This window comes from Neoarius graeffei, chromosome 2 (genome assembly GCF_027579695.1).
Source record: "Neoarius graeffei isolate fNeoGra1 chromosome 2, fNeoGra1.pri, whole genome shotgun sequence".
Lineage (NCBI taxonomy): Eukaryota > Metazoa > Chordata > Actinopteri > Siluriformes > Ariidae > Neoarius > Neoarius graeffei.
The window spans coordinates 37,725,166-37,740,147 of record NC_083570.1 but is presented as its reverse complement, the minus strand read 5'-3'; the positions used below and the strand labels follow the sequence as shown (position 1 = coordinate 37,740,147).

At 44.8% G+C, this 14,982-nt stretch overlaps 2 protein-coding genes across 4 annotated transcripts in view; one reads left to right on the top strand and one right to left on the bottom strand.

Moving 5' to 3' along the window:
- The window catches only part of afg1lb (AFG1 like ATPase b), a 114,850-nt gene extending 114,613 nt beyond the window's left edge, over positions 1-237 (bottom strand). For both annotated transcript variants that reach the window (XM_060914141.1, XM_060914138.1), the window contains exon 1: positions 149-237. In XM_060914141.1, the coding sequence (XP_060770124.1) occupies positions 149-233 (85 nt within the window). In that variant the 5' untranslated portion in view covers positions 234-237. The remainder of the gene's footprint in view (positions 1-148) is intronic.
- Positions 238-598: 361 nt separating this feature from the next.
- Positions 599-14,982, top strand: part of snx3 (sorting nexin 3) — a 52,366-nt gene continuing 37,982 nt past the window's right edge. The window contains exon 1 of one of the 2 annotated variants that reach the window (XM_060914134.1): positions 599-830. In XM_060914134.1, coding sequence (XP_060770117.1) covers positions 666-830 — 165 coding nt within the window. In that variant the 5' untranslated portion in view covers positions 599-665. The remainder of the gene's footprint in view (positions 831-14,982) is intronic. The other variant, XM_060914133.1, reaches the window with a different exon arrangement.

The following is a 14,982-nucleotide window of genomic DNA, read 5'->3' as shown; positions in this document are numbered from 1 at the left end:
CCCTTAATGCCTTCTGTAACTTCTCTTCGACTCAGGACACAGTAAACAAACAAACAAACAAACAAACAAGCTTAACAACAAAAGTCTGCGGTTGGCATTTCAATAGTCCATTGAAAGACTTTATTTATTTGAAGCGTCGCATGCTTACCTGTTACTATCTTACAAATCCGTTTAGAAAAACATTTGTCTTTAAAATAACTCCCAGTGCTCTTTGCTATCATGCGCCCCGCCATGTTGTTTTTCTTTTTTCAAAGTAGTACAACTTTATGTGAACTTATGTGAGCTACATGAACGCGTGTGTATTCTTTATGCTAACCAAAAAGGGAGGGGGGGGAATCAATGCATGACAGTGTCTAGAAGGATATTTTTGTCCATCTGGAGATTTTCTTAAAGAAAATGAATAGGTAATGTTTGTATAAGTACTGGAATGACTTCAGGAACCCTGTATAGTGTCATTAGGGCTTAATTGCAAACAGGTTGAGATTGGAGATATAGGGCACTAGATAGGGCGTCAAATCCATTAGGTCTTGCGCTACGTAGTGCACTATATATAGAAGTACAGCGCGGATTGTAGCACGTTCCGAGTGTCAGCTGTGGCTCAGCTGAGCGGAAGTGCGATTCGGAGGTAAAGCAGCAGGCTGAAGGTGTTAGCTAGCGGGGGAGTGATGATGGAGGATACTATAGCGGACACACGGAGGCTCTACGCCAAACCACAAAACTTGAGTGATGCTTACGGACCTCCGAGTAACTTCCTGGAGATTGATGTGGGCAATCCGGAGACGGTGGGAGTCGGACGGGGAAGATTCACTACATACGAGATCAGACTGAAGGTGCGTCTGCTAGCTGGTTAGCATGTTAGCTTGGTGCTTTTCTTATTGCTATGATCAAAACAAGGCGTTTTATTAGAGCTTTATAGTTCTGCTAAACAACTCAATCGCTTATTTATGATTATATAAATCAAATTATCCATGTCTTAACAAACTGTTGGGTGTCGGCATTTATTCATGAACACTTTAAATTAAAAAAAAACAACAACTCAGACCTGGTTCTGACTTTCGTCAAGCAAAAACGAAAGCGAGGAAATATCTGAACGGATTATTGTGAATGCTTTGCTTTACCATTAGTGTACTCGTTGTTAAAAATGCTTATTTTACTTGTTGTTTTTATTACTTTTCAGGGCAGAGTAGTCAGTTAGACCAGCGTCATCAAAAAGTCCCCAGGTGACGCCACGTGCTCTTACATATTCATGAGCTCGTCACGGTCATTTGCATATCAAACGTGAACAAGGAAGACTTTCTGAAGACAAGAAGGGAAGCTAATACTTCGTTTACATGTAGCTGGGTATTTATGAAAAACGGGTATCTTCTCCTCCCCGTTACTTACTTACTTACTTACTTGGGCTCTTGGCTCCATGCGGAGCATAGGCCACTGATGATCCTCCATCCAGCTTGGTTCTGGGCTTCCCTCTCCAGATCTTCCCAACGCATCCCCAGTAGTGGTGTGTCGTTCACGAACGAACCGTTCTTTTTGAACGAGTCTTCGAAGTGAACGACTAGAACTAGTTCGCGCTGCCTCTCGTTCTCGGTCGTTCGCGAATCAGCAGTCTCTGCTCGCTGGCAGCAGGGCGGTCGCTGAATCTCGGTCGTTGGCGAATCAGCAGGATCTGTTCAGTAGCAGAAGGGTGTCCAACTTGCATTTTGATCTGTGCAGAGCAGCGCCACTTTACTTCTTTAAGGGCTATCTGAGCCCTATTATCAGAGCGTTGACACATGCCAGGTCTTTAGTTTACAATTTAGAGCTCTCACTCAGCAATACATTTCAGTTCACAGCGAACGAGCTCAGCAGTTCGCGAACGAACCAGCAGCCAGCCTGCCTGCTGCCATACTGGGCTGGGCGCATAGCAACGGTTTCCATGACTGTGATAAACAATGAAGAACGTGGCTCTGGAGATCGTGGCATACTGTGTTCGTTTTTTTAATGTTAATGCAATTTGTAATAAAGTGGTTTGTTCTTTGTAATGAGCGTTGCTGTTGAATATGAGCAAAATGGGTGTTACTTAATGGGTTTGAACAACTGCATGAAAGTCTGCATCTATCGTAGTTGGCTTTACTTTATTTCCCTTGCCTACTGGGAGATACCATTATCAAAGTTCGCACCACTATGGGGGCGGGGGGCATGCATGTCTATTACAATTTCATAATAATACTTTAAAAAAGAGAGAATAAAATACAGCGGGCTGCCACTACTTATTTATTCAGAACTAGCATTTGTATTCATTTTTTCAGCAACACCACCACCTCTCTCGTTGTTGACAGTAGTACTGGACGGAGCTAGCGCCAGATACAGTACACAATTGACTGGTCATTGTAAATTGTGAGTTTTAAAATTGAGACCAGTTCAAGAAGAAACAATGTAGGCAGTACGAATACATATAAAAATTACAAGAACTTTTATTTACCTTTTCAGATTAACTTTACAGTGACTTGATTTATCACAAATTTTACCATCACGATAAGTCCCCCCCCCACCCCCACCCCCCCACCCCGGCTGGGACGAGAGTTGAATATTCCGTTGGTCTTTAACATGAACTTGGGTGCGGATGGGGGGGTGCATGTTATTCTCTGAAATGAGTGTTGCTGTTAAATAAGCAATTTTTTTTTTTTTTTTTGCTTAATGGGTTTGAGATCAAATCAAATCAAGTTTATTTGTACAGCGCTTTTAACAATAAACATTGTCGCAAAGCAGCTTTACAGAATTTGAACGACGAGAGAACAACTTCATAGCCGGCAGACCATGGCTCTACTAAAATAAATATAAAAACAGCTTTATTCTCATCTACATTTAATTAACTTTCAGAGCTTTATGTAGTCTTTTTCAGATAATGCTAGGATAATGTTTTTCTTCCATCTTTTTCTCAAGCAAATTGTAATGTATGAAAATCTATTGTGGATGGCACCTCTGCCGCCTCTCGTTCACTCAAGATTAACTAAACTTCGGACGACAGCCATTGTTGTGCCGCTTTGGTGTGACATCATCAAAGTGAACGAACTGAACGAACGAATTTCTTTGCTGAACTGACCGACATGAACGAACTGGCGGAAATGAATCGCCATGTCGCACCAATAATCCCCAGTTCAATCATTTCCCGCTCCGTGTCTCGCCTCCAGGAGTTTCTAGGGCAGCCCCTCCTTCTCTTGCCTCGGGGGTTCCAGGTCAGTTCCTGTCTGGTGGTACTGTCAGCTGACTTCCTGAGGGTATGACTAGGGATGGCGAAAACAAAAAAAAAAAAAATCTTGACCGACCACCGAGCCTCATTAGCCGGTTAAAGTCGGTTAACCTAGGAGTTTAAACAGGGATGCAAACGGCGCGCCTTTTAGCGGATGCCGCCTTTTTCACGGCTGAATGCAAAGATCCGAATTTTTTTTTTTTTGGGGCGGGGGGCATTAGTGTCTGAATAATTTCATTAGAGTAAATTCTGTATGCTCAAAGGAAAGCAATCCGATCTGCACAACTCCGCTGTGAAAAAGTCGGCATCTGTGCCTTTAGTTTGTGTGGAGAGATATGATCTGCAATAACATGCATTGTTGGCTACAGACCGAAACGTACTTTCAGAATGCACTGGCCAAGGCAGGACTAAACTCCATGTGCTTTCTAATAATAATAATAAAAAAAAAAGAATAGTAATTTGTAAGCTAAAAAGCCTGTGTCTACTTTTTTTTTTTTTTTCCGTCAAGTGGCAGCTGTGTTCAACTGGGGTGGGAGGGCGGGACATGACTGAATGGGTGTTTCTGATTCGTCAGCTGTCATACTTGCACCACATGGCATGCCCCAAGCGTTTACAAAACAGAATTCAAGTCCTCTGCTCCAAAATCGGCAGCTTCAAAACGAGTTTTTTTTTTTTTTTAAACCGACAACCAAAAAAAAAATTAACCGGTTGATGTTGATTCGGTCAACCACTGGTCAAACAGTCATTGGTTAACATCCCTAGGTATGACCAATCCACCCTCCATTTCCTTCTCAGGATCTGTTTGACAACGGGTTCCTGTCCTGCCCTACACCACAGCTCTTCGTTTCTGACCACCTCTGGCCACCTGATGTTGATGCATCTGAGGCAGTTGTTGACGAATGTTTGTATCTTGTTGTCTTGTTCATTCTCCATGCCTCTGATCCGTGTAGCAAGACTGACTTGACGTTGGAGTTAAAGATGCACACCTTGGTGTCCATGTGGGTTTCCCTGGAGGCCCGATGTTCTTCAGCATGACAAAGGCTGCTCTTGCCTTGCCAATCCTGGCTGTGACATCCTGTTCTGTGCCTCCCTGTTGGTCCATCACACTTCCCAGGTACACAAAGGACTCCACCTCCTTGACTGTCTCTCCACCTACTGTAATGGGGATGTTAGTGGTTCTCCTCCCTGTACTAGAAAATAATTCCGTTTGCACAATGCTCAAAAACAGCCAGGGTAGGCTGTCAAAAACATGTCAAACAAATAGAAAGCCAACCAGAGATCTGAAAGCCAAGGAGGAGGGACCGTCGGATCACACTATTTACACGCAGGCATGAAAACGGAGTTTTCACAAATCTCCACTTTGCCCGGAGTTTTCGAAAGCAGCCGTTTTCAGTGACTGAAACCTCCGTTTACGTGTAAATGATGGGTGCAACCGCGTAAATGTTTTTATAGATACCCGGCTATGTGTAAACGGGGTCTAATGCCGCTTTTCCACTACAAACGCAGCGGAGTTGTGCCGTGCCGAGTCGGGCTGAGTGGGGCTGTTGAAGTTGCATTTCGACTACAACCGCGCTGAACCGTGCTGGCTGGAAGTGGGTGGACACATTGGGTGGAGTTAGCGAAAGTGGGTGGACGTCACGTGATGTCGTTAAGCAGCGCAAACAGTGACATCAGTGACAGTGGCGGAACAAGTCAGAGCCGGGGCGGGGCAAATGACCGGGCCCTTTATTAAAGCTTATAACATCATTTTAGGCTACAAAATGTCCGCAGCTGCGGTGTTTACCAATTTCAACACTACCGGGTGCAACTATGTTGTTTAGTACATCAAGTCCTTCAAACGAACATGTAACTCAGAAACAAAAAACATTAGGATACTGTACATGGCTCATAATAAAACATCAATAGCCTATACTGCGCACATTATTTGAAGGGCATACGAATGAGCGCTCAGAGGTTGCAACGGTGACAGGAAGAGTCAGAAATAAAAGGAGGGCGGTGCAAACCTCACTGAATGCACTGTTTACCAATTTCAACACTACCGGGTGCAACTATGTTGTTTAGTACATCAAGTCCTTCAAACGAACATGTAACTCAGAAACAAAAAAACATTAGGCGACTTTATACTGTACATGGCTCATAATAAAACATCAATAGCCTACTGCGCGCATTATTTGAAGGGCATACGACGAGCCTTGCGCTCCGCGAACTCGTCCACGATGCTCTGTATGTCACTGATTCAGTGAGCTTTTAAGCGGTAGTCTCACGACCTGGAGAGTAAACAATAAACATGGAGGACATGGTGTCGTTAGTGTTGCTGGTCTTGGTGCTGTGGCTTGTTGTCACCGACAACGCGGACAGATACTGGCAAGAGCGTATAGATGAGGCGAGGCGCATAAGGCTTCAGAAATTCTCATAATTCGTAATTATTCTCCTTCCGGGTTTGCGGTGTTTACAGATCCCAGCGCGCTCGCGGGGCGTGTGTGGGCATGTGAGGACACTCCTCCTCACCAATCAGTGCACAGGGGAGTGTCTGCTCACGCCCCCAACCTCACTCGGCACGGTTTGGCTCGCTTCAGCCCCACTCCAAAACCGTGCGAGTTTTAGGGGCTAAGCAGGGCTGAAGCGAGCTGAATCGTGCTGGTTTTTGGTAGTTGAAACGCGAGCCGTGTCGGGCTGAAGCGAGCTGAAGTGAGCTGAAAAAGGGTAGTGGAAAAGGGCCATAAGACTAGCTGTAACTTGTGTATTTGTGATGCCTTGAGTGCTAACATGCAGGTTGTGGGATCACTTCCCACCTGGGCATGTTTGACTCATGAAGTGAGTGAGTGGGGGACAATCTGAATGTCCTTTGTCATTGCATATCATGATGTGTTTTTTTTTTTTTTTAAAAAGGGAAAACTGTAGCCCATTCACTCTACTTGTCTGTCCATTCCTTCACTTGCACACATTAAGAGAAGCTATTTGATTAATTAGTAACTCAAAAAAACTTAAATGGAATATAAAATAAAGTGCATAATTTAAAGTGACTTGTGTAGTTACTGTACATTTAGGGTCTTTGTGTATGTCCCTTTATGGGTGGCATGGTGTAGTGGTTAGCGCTGTTGCCTCACAGCAAGAAGGTCCAGGTTCGAGCCCCGTGGCCGGCAAGGGCCTTTCTGTGTGGAGTTTGCATGTTGTCCGCGTGGGTTTCCTCCGGGTGCTCTGGTTTCCACCACAGTCCAAAGACATGCAGGTTAGGTTAACTGGTGACTCTAAATTGACTGTAGGTGTGAATGTGAGTGTGAATGGTTGTCTGTCTGTGTGTCAGCCCTGTGATGACCTGGCGACTTGTCCAGGGTGTACCCCGCCTTTCGCCCGTAGTCAGCTGGGATAGGCTCCAGCTTGCCTGCGACCCTGTAGAACAGGATAAAGCAGCTAGAGAGGAGATGTCCCTTTGCACACTCATCCAGAAGGGTAATTTTGCACAAGGCCATCTGTCTACAGCAGAGAAAAATAAAACTGCAAAACGCGTCTGGAAAAATACCAAGGAAGTCTGGAGCCAGGTTCGTGACGTTACCTGCGGAAGCGTGAGCAGGCTGCGTGAGCTTTGCATGGTTTCAGTGCACAGCCTGTGTAGCCCAAGCGCACGTGCTCTCGTTGTCCGGTCTTCTGGAAGACGATGAGTACTAATCCCATCAAGATTGGTGTTGCTACACCCTCCTACTGTTAACTATTTTAATAATTACGTGATAATATTGAAGAAACTTGCAGAAAACCACCAGGTTGTTTTCTCATAAACAAACCAGTGCTGACCGAGGATTCAGAAGGAGGCGTCCCGCACATGACGTCACGAAAATCAATGTTTGCCAGGAAATCCAAATGCCAAGTTTTTTTCAGAGGTGGACCAATTCGCCTCAAATGGCTTGATTTCAACTGAATTTTTCTGGTATTGCGCAAGGTAAAAAAAAAAAATTTGCACAAAATGTGACCGGATATTTGACAAGTTTAATATAAAATAGAATTGCATTGATCTTGCTCCTGAATTTACCTGTGACATGCACTTAAAGGCTCTCTAGCGTCTTCCAGATGGCAGTAATGAGAACAGGTGATGAAAGGAATGTGGATTGTCCTTAATGATGTTGCAGGCTGCGCTGAGGTAGCGATGTGGTAAATGTCCTCTGGGGAGGGTTTTTTTTTTTGGTGGTGCCATAACCCTCTGAGGAGCTGCTCTGTCTGCAGGCTGTTATGCAGTATGCTCTTGACCAAGCAGTGGTAGAATGACTCCAGAAGCTTTTCAGAGAGGTTGGTCATCTTTGGATTCCTTAAAATATAGTCTTTGAGCCCTTTTGACTATAGCAGTGAAGTTAACTGTCCACTTGAGGTCCTCACTGATGTGGGTACCCAGGAACTTTAAAACTGGAGACCGTTTCCAGCTCCTCACCCCTTATTTCCAGTGGCAGGGGCTCTTCCTGATGCTGCCTGAAGTCTATAAGAAGCTCCTTTGTCTTTTTGCTATTTTTAGTAACCAGTTATCTGCATACCATTTCAGTCTGCTTGCAGACCTCATTCCTAGAAGCTGTCTCCTCACCGTTAAAGATCAGTCCCACTACAGTTGTGGTGTTGGCAGATTTTTATAATTGTATTTCTGAGGTGAACTGTGAGTTGGCGTAGTGGTTGGCATGTCTGCCTCTCAACTGGGAGATCGTGAGTGCTATTTGTGGTCAGGTCATACCCAAGACCATTGTAAAAATGGTACCTACTATCGTCTGGCAAGGCATGCTGCGATACAGATGCAAGTGGGGAAGTCAAACTCTTGCAGTTACCAGAGGACTAGTGCCCCCACCACACACACTATAACCCTAGCTGTATAGGAGAGATGCCGAGGATTATTGAAACTGAGATTGGTGCTGCACCCATACACTTGGTACTGGGACAGGAGGTTGCCTGGGAAGACCAGAATCTGGTGTGAGAGGGACTTTGACTTGATTTTGTGACTGGGAGTGCAGTTATGTATGTAGAGGAGGGGACTTGACACACACCCTTGTGGTGCTCTGGTGTTGGTGAGACTCGGAGCCATAAGGACTAATGGGCTTTTCCACTACCAACGTGGCTGAGTTGGGCTGAGCCGTGCGGTGCTGAGTTGGGCTGAGTCGAGCTGAGTGGGGCTGTTGGCGTTGCATTTCGACTACAACCATGCTGGCTGGAAGTGGGTGGACACATTGGGTGGAGTTAGCGAAAGTGGGTGGACGTCACGTGATGTCGTTAGGCGGCGCAAACAGTGACATCAGTGACCTTTTAAGCAGTAGTCTCATGACCAGGATAGTAAACAATAAACATGGACATGGAGTCGTTAGTGTTGCTGGTCTTGGTGCTGTGGATTGTCACCGACAACACCAACAGATACTGGCAAGAGCGTATAGATGAGGCGAGGCGCATAATTTGTTGTAAACCTGGAAGAAGAATTACGGTGTTTACAGATGGTGGTTCCCAGCATGCTCGTGGGGCATGTGTGGGCATGTGAGGACACTCCTCACCAATCAGTGCACAGGGGAGTGTCTCTTCACGCCCCTAGCCCCACTCAGCTCGGTTTGGCTCGCTTCAGCCCTACTCCAAAACCGTGCGAGTTTTGGGTGCTGAGTAAGACTGAAGTGAGCTCAGTCGTGCTGCTCTGAGGTAGTTGAAATGCGAACCGTGTTGGGCTGAAGTGAGCTGAAAAAGGGTAGTGGAAAAGGCCCATAAGTCTTGCCATCTGTGGGCAGTTGTTAAAGTCCTTGATCCATAAATGCAGTTTGCTGATCAATCTGCTGGGTACGGTAGTGTTGACTGCAGAGCTGTAATCAACAGAAAGCATTCTTGTATGGGTCCCCTTCTACTCCAGGTAGGTCAATGTGGTGTGGAGAGCTGTGTATGGAATCCTCTGTGGCTCTGTTTGGCCCATGTTCATACTGGTGCTGATCTAAAGTAGGGGAGAGGGTGGTTTTGATGTGCTGCAGAGCTAGTGGCTTTTGTTTTTTGAAGCACTTGGATATGATGAGTGAGTGCAACTGGTCTGTAGTCATTGAGGGAGCTGATGTTGGTCTATTAGGGTGCTGGAATGATGGTGGTTTTCAGACAGGTTGGTACAGTAGCATGTGCCAGGGAGAGGTTAAAGATGTTAATAAACTTCTGCAAGTTGATGCACATGATGGGGTGTCATGGGCCATTCCAGATGCCACGTTGCTGCTCTCTGATGGCCTGTTCACTGTTCCCAGTGCTCGTATTCAAGCCTGTTGCTGGAAACTTGTCAGCCACAACAAAACTAGCTTGAAGTCATGTAGTCTGACATTGGGGGCGGGAATGTTTGTGAGGAGCCTAATGTCGCTTTAGCTTCTCAAAACTGTGACTGCTATGGTTAGTGTTGTCAATTTAACCAAGTACTGTGTATTAACTGATTGAAAGCCAATACTGCTATACACTTCTTTTAAAAGTAGAGAAGTGGGACTTTAGACTATTCCGTGTGAGCAGAAGTGAATGGTTAAGTAGACTACCTGAAGTTGAGGTGTCTTTTCTGTGGCTTTTATCACAGGAATAACAAGTTGCAACTTTGCGCAGCATTCATGACCACTCAAAATGGTCCAACAAGGACACTTCTTTCCACGTTGGAGCGTTTACGTGACCTCAGCTGTCTGAATTTGGAAATTAAATGAATCCTGATGGTAAACTGTCTAAACGCTGGAATGGAAAAGCTTTGTGGTTGGGGGGGGCGCTTTTTTTTTTTTTTTTTTTTTTTTTGTGTGTGGCGGAATAAAAGGCCTTGGTATCAAGTCGCTGCCAAATGAATCTTGTTTCTGCCAGTGTGAAGTTTTTAGCTTCTTGTTTGTCTTTACAATGAAGTGCTGCAAGTTGAAGTGTAAAGTTTGCTTGATTCTCACTTATGTTGGCTCTTATACCTCAGGTAAATCATTCACAAAGATCAGAAACCCCTTTAAAGACCTGGATCTTAGTTAAATAAGATGGAGACGTGATCACAGCACATTGTAACTGTATGGCTGGGTAAGAATTTTGTCGCGACCTTCATGCATATGGACTTTGTGAGGAGTAAACAAAAACAGCTGGGGACTTTAGCACTTTGACTAATGCCGCTTTTCCACTACAAACGTGGCTGAGCCGTGCCGTGCTGAGTGGGGCTGTTGGTTGCATTTCGACTACAACCGCGCTGAACCGTGCTGGCTGGAAGTGGGTGGACACATTGGGTGGAGTTAGCGAAAGTGGGTGGACGTCACGTGATGTCGTTAAGCAGCGCAAACAGTGACATCAGTGAGCTTTTAAGCGGTAGTCTCACGACTTGGATAGTAAACAATAAACATGGAGTCGTTAGTGTTGCTGGTCTTGGTGCTGTGGCTTGTTGTCACCGACAACGCCAACAGATACTGGCAAGAGCGTATAGATGAGGCGAGGCGCATAAGGCTTCAGAAATTCTCGTAATTCTCCTTCTTCCGGGTTTACGGTGTTTACAGATCCCAGCGCGCTTGCGGGGCGTGTGTGGGCATGTGAGGGCACTCCTCCTCACCAATCAGTGTACAGGGGAGTGTCTCCTCACGCCCCTAGCCTCACTCGGCACGATTTGGCTCGCTTCAGCCCCACTCCAAAACGGTGCGAGTTTTAGGGGCTAAGGAGGGCTGAAGCGAGCTGAGTCGTGCTGTTTTTTGGTAGTCAAAACGCGAGCCGTGTCGGGCTGAAGCGAGCTGAAGTGAGCTGAAAAAGGGTAGTGGAAAAGGGCCATAAAAGTACTGTAAAATAACGGCACTTGGCAAGAAAAGTACGGGGGGGGTGGACACTAAAGACATAGCTGAGAGGAATATACAAGCCTTTCATCAAGTGAACACTGTAAACTCTGCTCCCTTCGATTTCAGTGAGGTTCAAAAGCCACCTTTCTCGACGTGGTGAAAGCCTGTTTGTTCACCCTTTTTTTAGTTCACAGGGAACCCTGAGAACTTCAGTTTCACAGTTTGATCGATTCAAACGACCTAAAACAAGGCAAGTGTAAGACATATATTTTTCATGCAAGGAACACCTTCTCTGTACAAACACCTGTCAACTGAGCTTTGGTAGACCACCGGCTGAAGTTTTGAGTAACTAATGAGGCGGATGTGACGTCACATGAAACCCAGCAATAGCACGTGAAAGTAGTTTGAAAAGAGATCTTGCAAAACGTGCATTATGCTTTGAATGATCACTCACCCAGTATTTAGAGACTTCAAACATTTGTTTAAAAGCCTTTTAAATCAAACTAATTTCCTTTTCTGGCATTTCACTATGAGCACTGCCATGTTCGTGATGTTTGAGAAGTTAAACTCCAATTTCCATGTAAGAATTTAAAAATTGGCGAGCCATTCAAATGGGTCTTTCTCACTTCCCCCGTTCCCATGTGGTCATGAATGCTGTGTTAAATGCCGAGGAGAAATTTCAGTGATTGAGCGTACATGTGATAAAGGATTCTAATATAAAGTTTAAATGAATATCCATAAGCGCAGGAAGTGATGTCGCTGTTCCTAAAACACATCCAGTTGACCATAACCCAAATGCTGGCAGAGCTGTATTCTGTGCACCTCACTTGATGTGATTGGTAGCTACATGTAATGACAGGAAGTGCAGCTTAAAATTGTTCAGTCATTAGTGCAAATTTGCTTCAAAGCGTTCACCATCCCCCTGGTATAAGTACACACTTGCCCCTTTTCCACCAAATCAGTTCCGGGGCTGGTGCACAACTCCTTCAACTTGTAAGCCGGCTGAGAACCAGTTTGCTTTTCCATAGCTCATGGTGCTAAGGGAAGCTGTCAGTTACGTCGTTGTATACGTCAGTTACGTCGCTATGTTTGCATAAACCTTGGCGTGAATATCGAAGTAAAAACAACATGGAAGAAGCAGCAGCAACTATAATGGATGACTTCGCTTGTACAGCTGCTGCTTCTCGCCGCTTAAAAATGGCGATCTTTCGCGGTCTTGTTGTTGGTCTTAACAACTCTGCCTGCCCCGCTGACGTAAGCGGTTCTTTCCTCTGGCCCAGCAGAGAGTTGGTGCTAGCCTGGAACTGGCTTTTCTGGCCCCAGAGCCAGTTCTTTGTCAGTGGAAACAGAAAACCCAGTTCCAAACTAAGCACTGGCCCCGAACCAGCCCTGGAACTGCTTTGGTGGAAAAGGGGCAACTGAAACAAACAAGGTAATGAGTCATCAGGGTAAAGTTTTAAGTCTGGGTTTAAAAAAAAAAACTCCAATAAATTCAGTCATAGCAACGAACTGTTCATGTCATTTTGCTTGGTGCAAATCAGTGAACAGGAAGTGATTCAAGATTGGACGTGCTCAGTAACTTGTTTGTCTAACACGGAGATGGTCTAGAAAGACGATGTCTCTAGTTGCAGCACTACAAATAATCTGAATGCATTTACTAAATACCATTTTTATCAAGTCTGCAGACAAAGGAAGCAGTGGTGGTAAGTAGTTGGAAATGTACATAACACTTATGAATAGAATACTTTGCTTTTGTTACCTGGAAATCTAAGGAAGATGAGAATTTAAAATGAACAGATGGTTCATTGACTGGTCATTGGGAACTAGTTAAATTTTTGTATAGCTCTTTGAACAACCAACAGTCACAAAGCAGCTTTCTATAATGTTAAAGACTTTTTAAATGTGTGGTCTAATTTATCCCCATTGAGCAAGCCTGTGGTGACACTGGCCAAGAAAAACGTCCTCAGACGACATGAGAACCCTGAGAGGAAGCACTGAAAAGGGAACCCATCCTCACTTGGGTGATGGTATGATTTTTATAAATGACTTGCTTCTGTAACTTTGTTCTATATAGTCAAAGTACAACTGTGTAACCAGGAGATTCATTAGTTTTAGCATGAAGTCTATTTTGTTGCTGGAAACTTGAGTGCAAAACTATTCATGATTACAGTCCTAAAGTTATGGCCATTGTAGTCCCCAGCCATCAGAGCAAAACTAAGTGTCCAGAGCCATCTTCAAGGGTGTGACTTTTGACTGTTTATATGGGGCCATCCTCCACAGGAGCGATATGAGACTCCAGACAGAAGTAGGGCATCAGGATGGATTAGGTAGGCCTGAAGAGCAGAAGAGGCAGTCATCGCTGGGTGGGACAACAGAAGGGAGAACAGGTTGTTGGTTATGCCTGGTGTCCTCTAATGGTAAAGAACAGTATACATTTTGCACCGAGTGCAAGCAAGGACTCTGGCAAGGCTAACTGACTGTATAACTAAAATGGAGAGCCAGAGGGTAACCCGGACATGAAGCAGCCAGCCACTAGTCAACAAACCTGAATGAACGTGTGTGGGGTGGGGGAGTAGATCCTAAACCAACCATCCTAAAACCAACAAGGTTTACCAAAACTCTATGCCTGAGGACTGTCCAGATCTACTCTCTTACTTAAACTGAACAAAAGGCTTGACTAAACGGATGTTTTCAGCCTAGACTTACAACCCCAATTCCAAAAAAGTTGGGATGCTGTATAAACTGTAAATAAAAACAGAATGCAATAATTTGCAAATCATGGAAAGCCTGTATTTCATTGAAAAATGGTACAAAGACAACATATGTTGAAACTGAAGTTTTTTTTTGTTTTTTGAAAAATGTATTCTCATTTTGAATTTGATGTCAGCATCACATTTCAAAAAAATTGGGACAGGGGCATGTGTACCACTGTTGCATCACCTCTGCTTTTAACAATACTCTGTAAATGTTTGGGAACTGAGGAGACTTGGGCCCTGTTTACATTATTTCGAATCAGTGGATCATCAGATTAACGTTTTTAAAGCTATTCGCGTACACACAATTTCTGTGCCCGCAACAAAACCGTTACCCGTGCACACAGCAACGCTAATACACGGATACGCTAATCACATGACTAATTAGACGGCACGTCACATGATCCCAGTGCATATCAGGCATGTGCAAGTCACTCACCACTTGCAAGCACGTAGTGAGTGAGCGAGAGAGTGAGAGCATGAGAATCAAAATTTGAAGTTCTTTATGGAAATCAGGGATGCCGTGTCATTGGGACTAAAGAGGTTTTTCAGCAGTCGCGTCACATGACCAACGTGGCATGATCAACGCCAGCGAATCAGGAAGGTGGATGTCAGTGACGTTGTCCAATGACGACGTCAGCTAGAGCTCAGCACTGTGTATCCTCGTTCCTCAATGTTTACACAGCACTGGATCAGATACGTACTGGGTTGAATACGTGGGCCCTGGCGGATTCAAACTGTTCCGCCTGTGGAGTCGTTTCCCGGCGTTTTAATGTGCACGGACAGTGCATCCACAACGATACGGTCTAATGTAAACACCACCTAATTGCTGTAGTTTTGAAAGAAATGTTGTCCCATTCTTGCCTGATATACAATTTCAGTTGCTCAACACTTTGGGGTCTCCTTTGTTGTATTTTGCACTTCCTAATGTGCCAAGTGTTTGAAATGCAAGACAGGTCTGGACTGCAAGCAGGCCAGTTTAGCACCCAGACTCTCTTACTACAGATCTATGCAGTTTTAATATGTGCAGAAAGCAGTTTGGCATTGTCTTGCTGAAAGAAGGAAGGCCTTCCCTGAAGAATTTGTCTGGATGGCAGCATATTGCTCTGAAACGTGTATCATTCAGCATTAATGATTCCTTCCCAGATGTACAAGCTACCCATGTCATGTGCACTAATGCACACTCATAACAGATGCTGGCTTTGGAACTGTGCACTGATAACAAGCCGGATGGTCCCTCTCTCCTCTTTAGCCTGGAGGA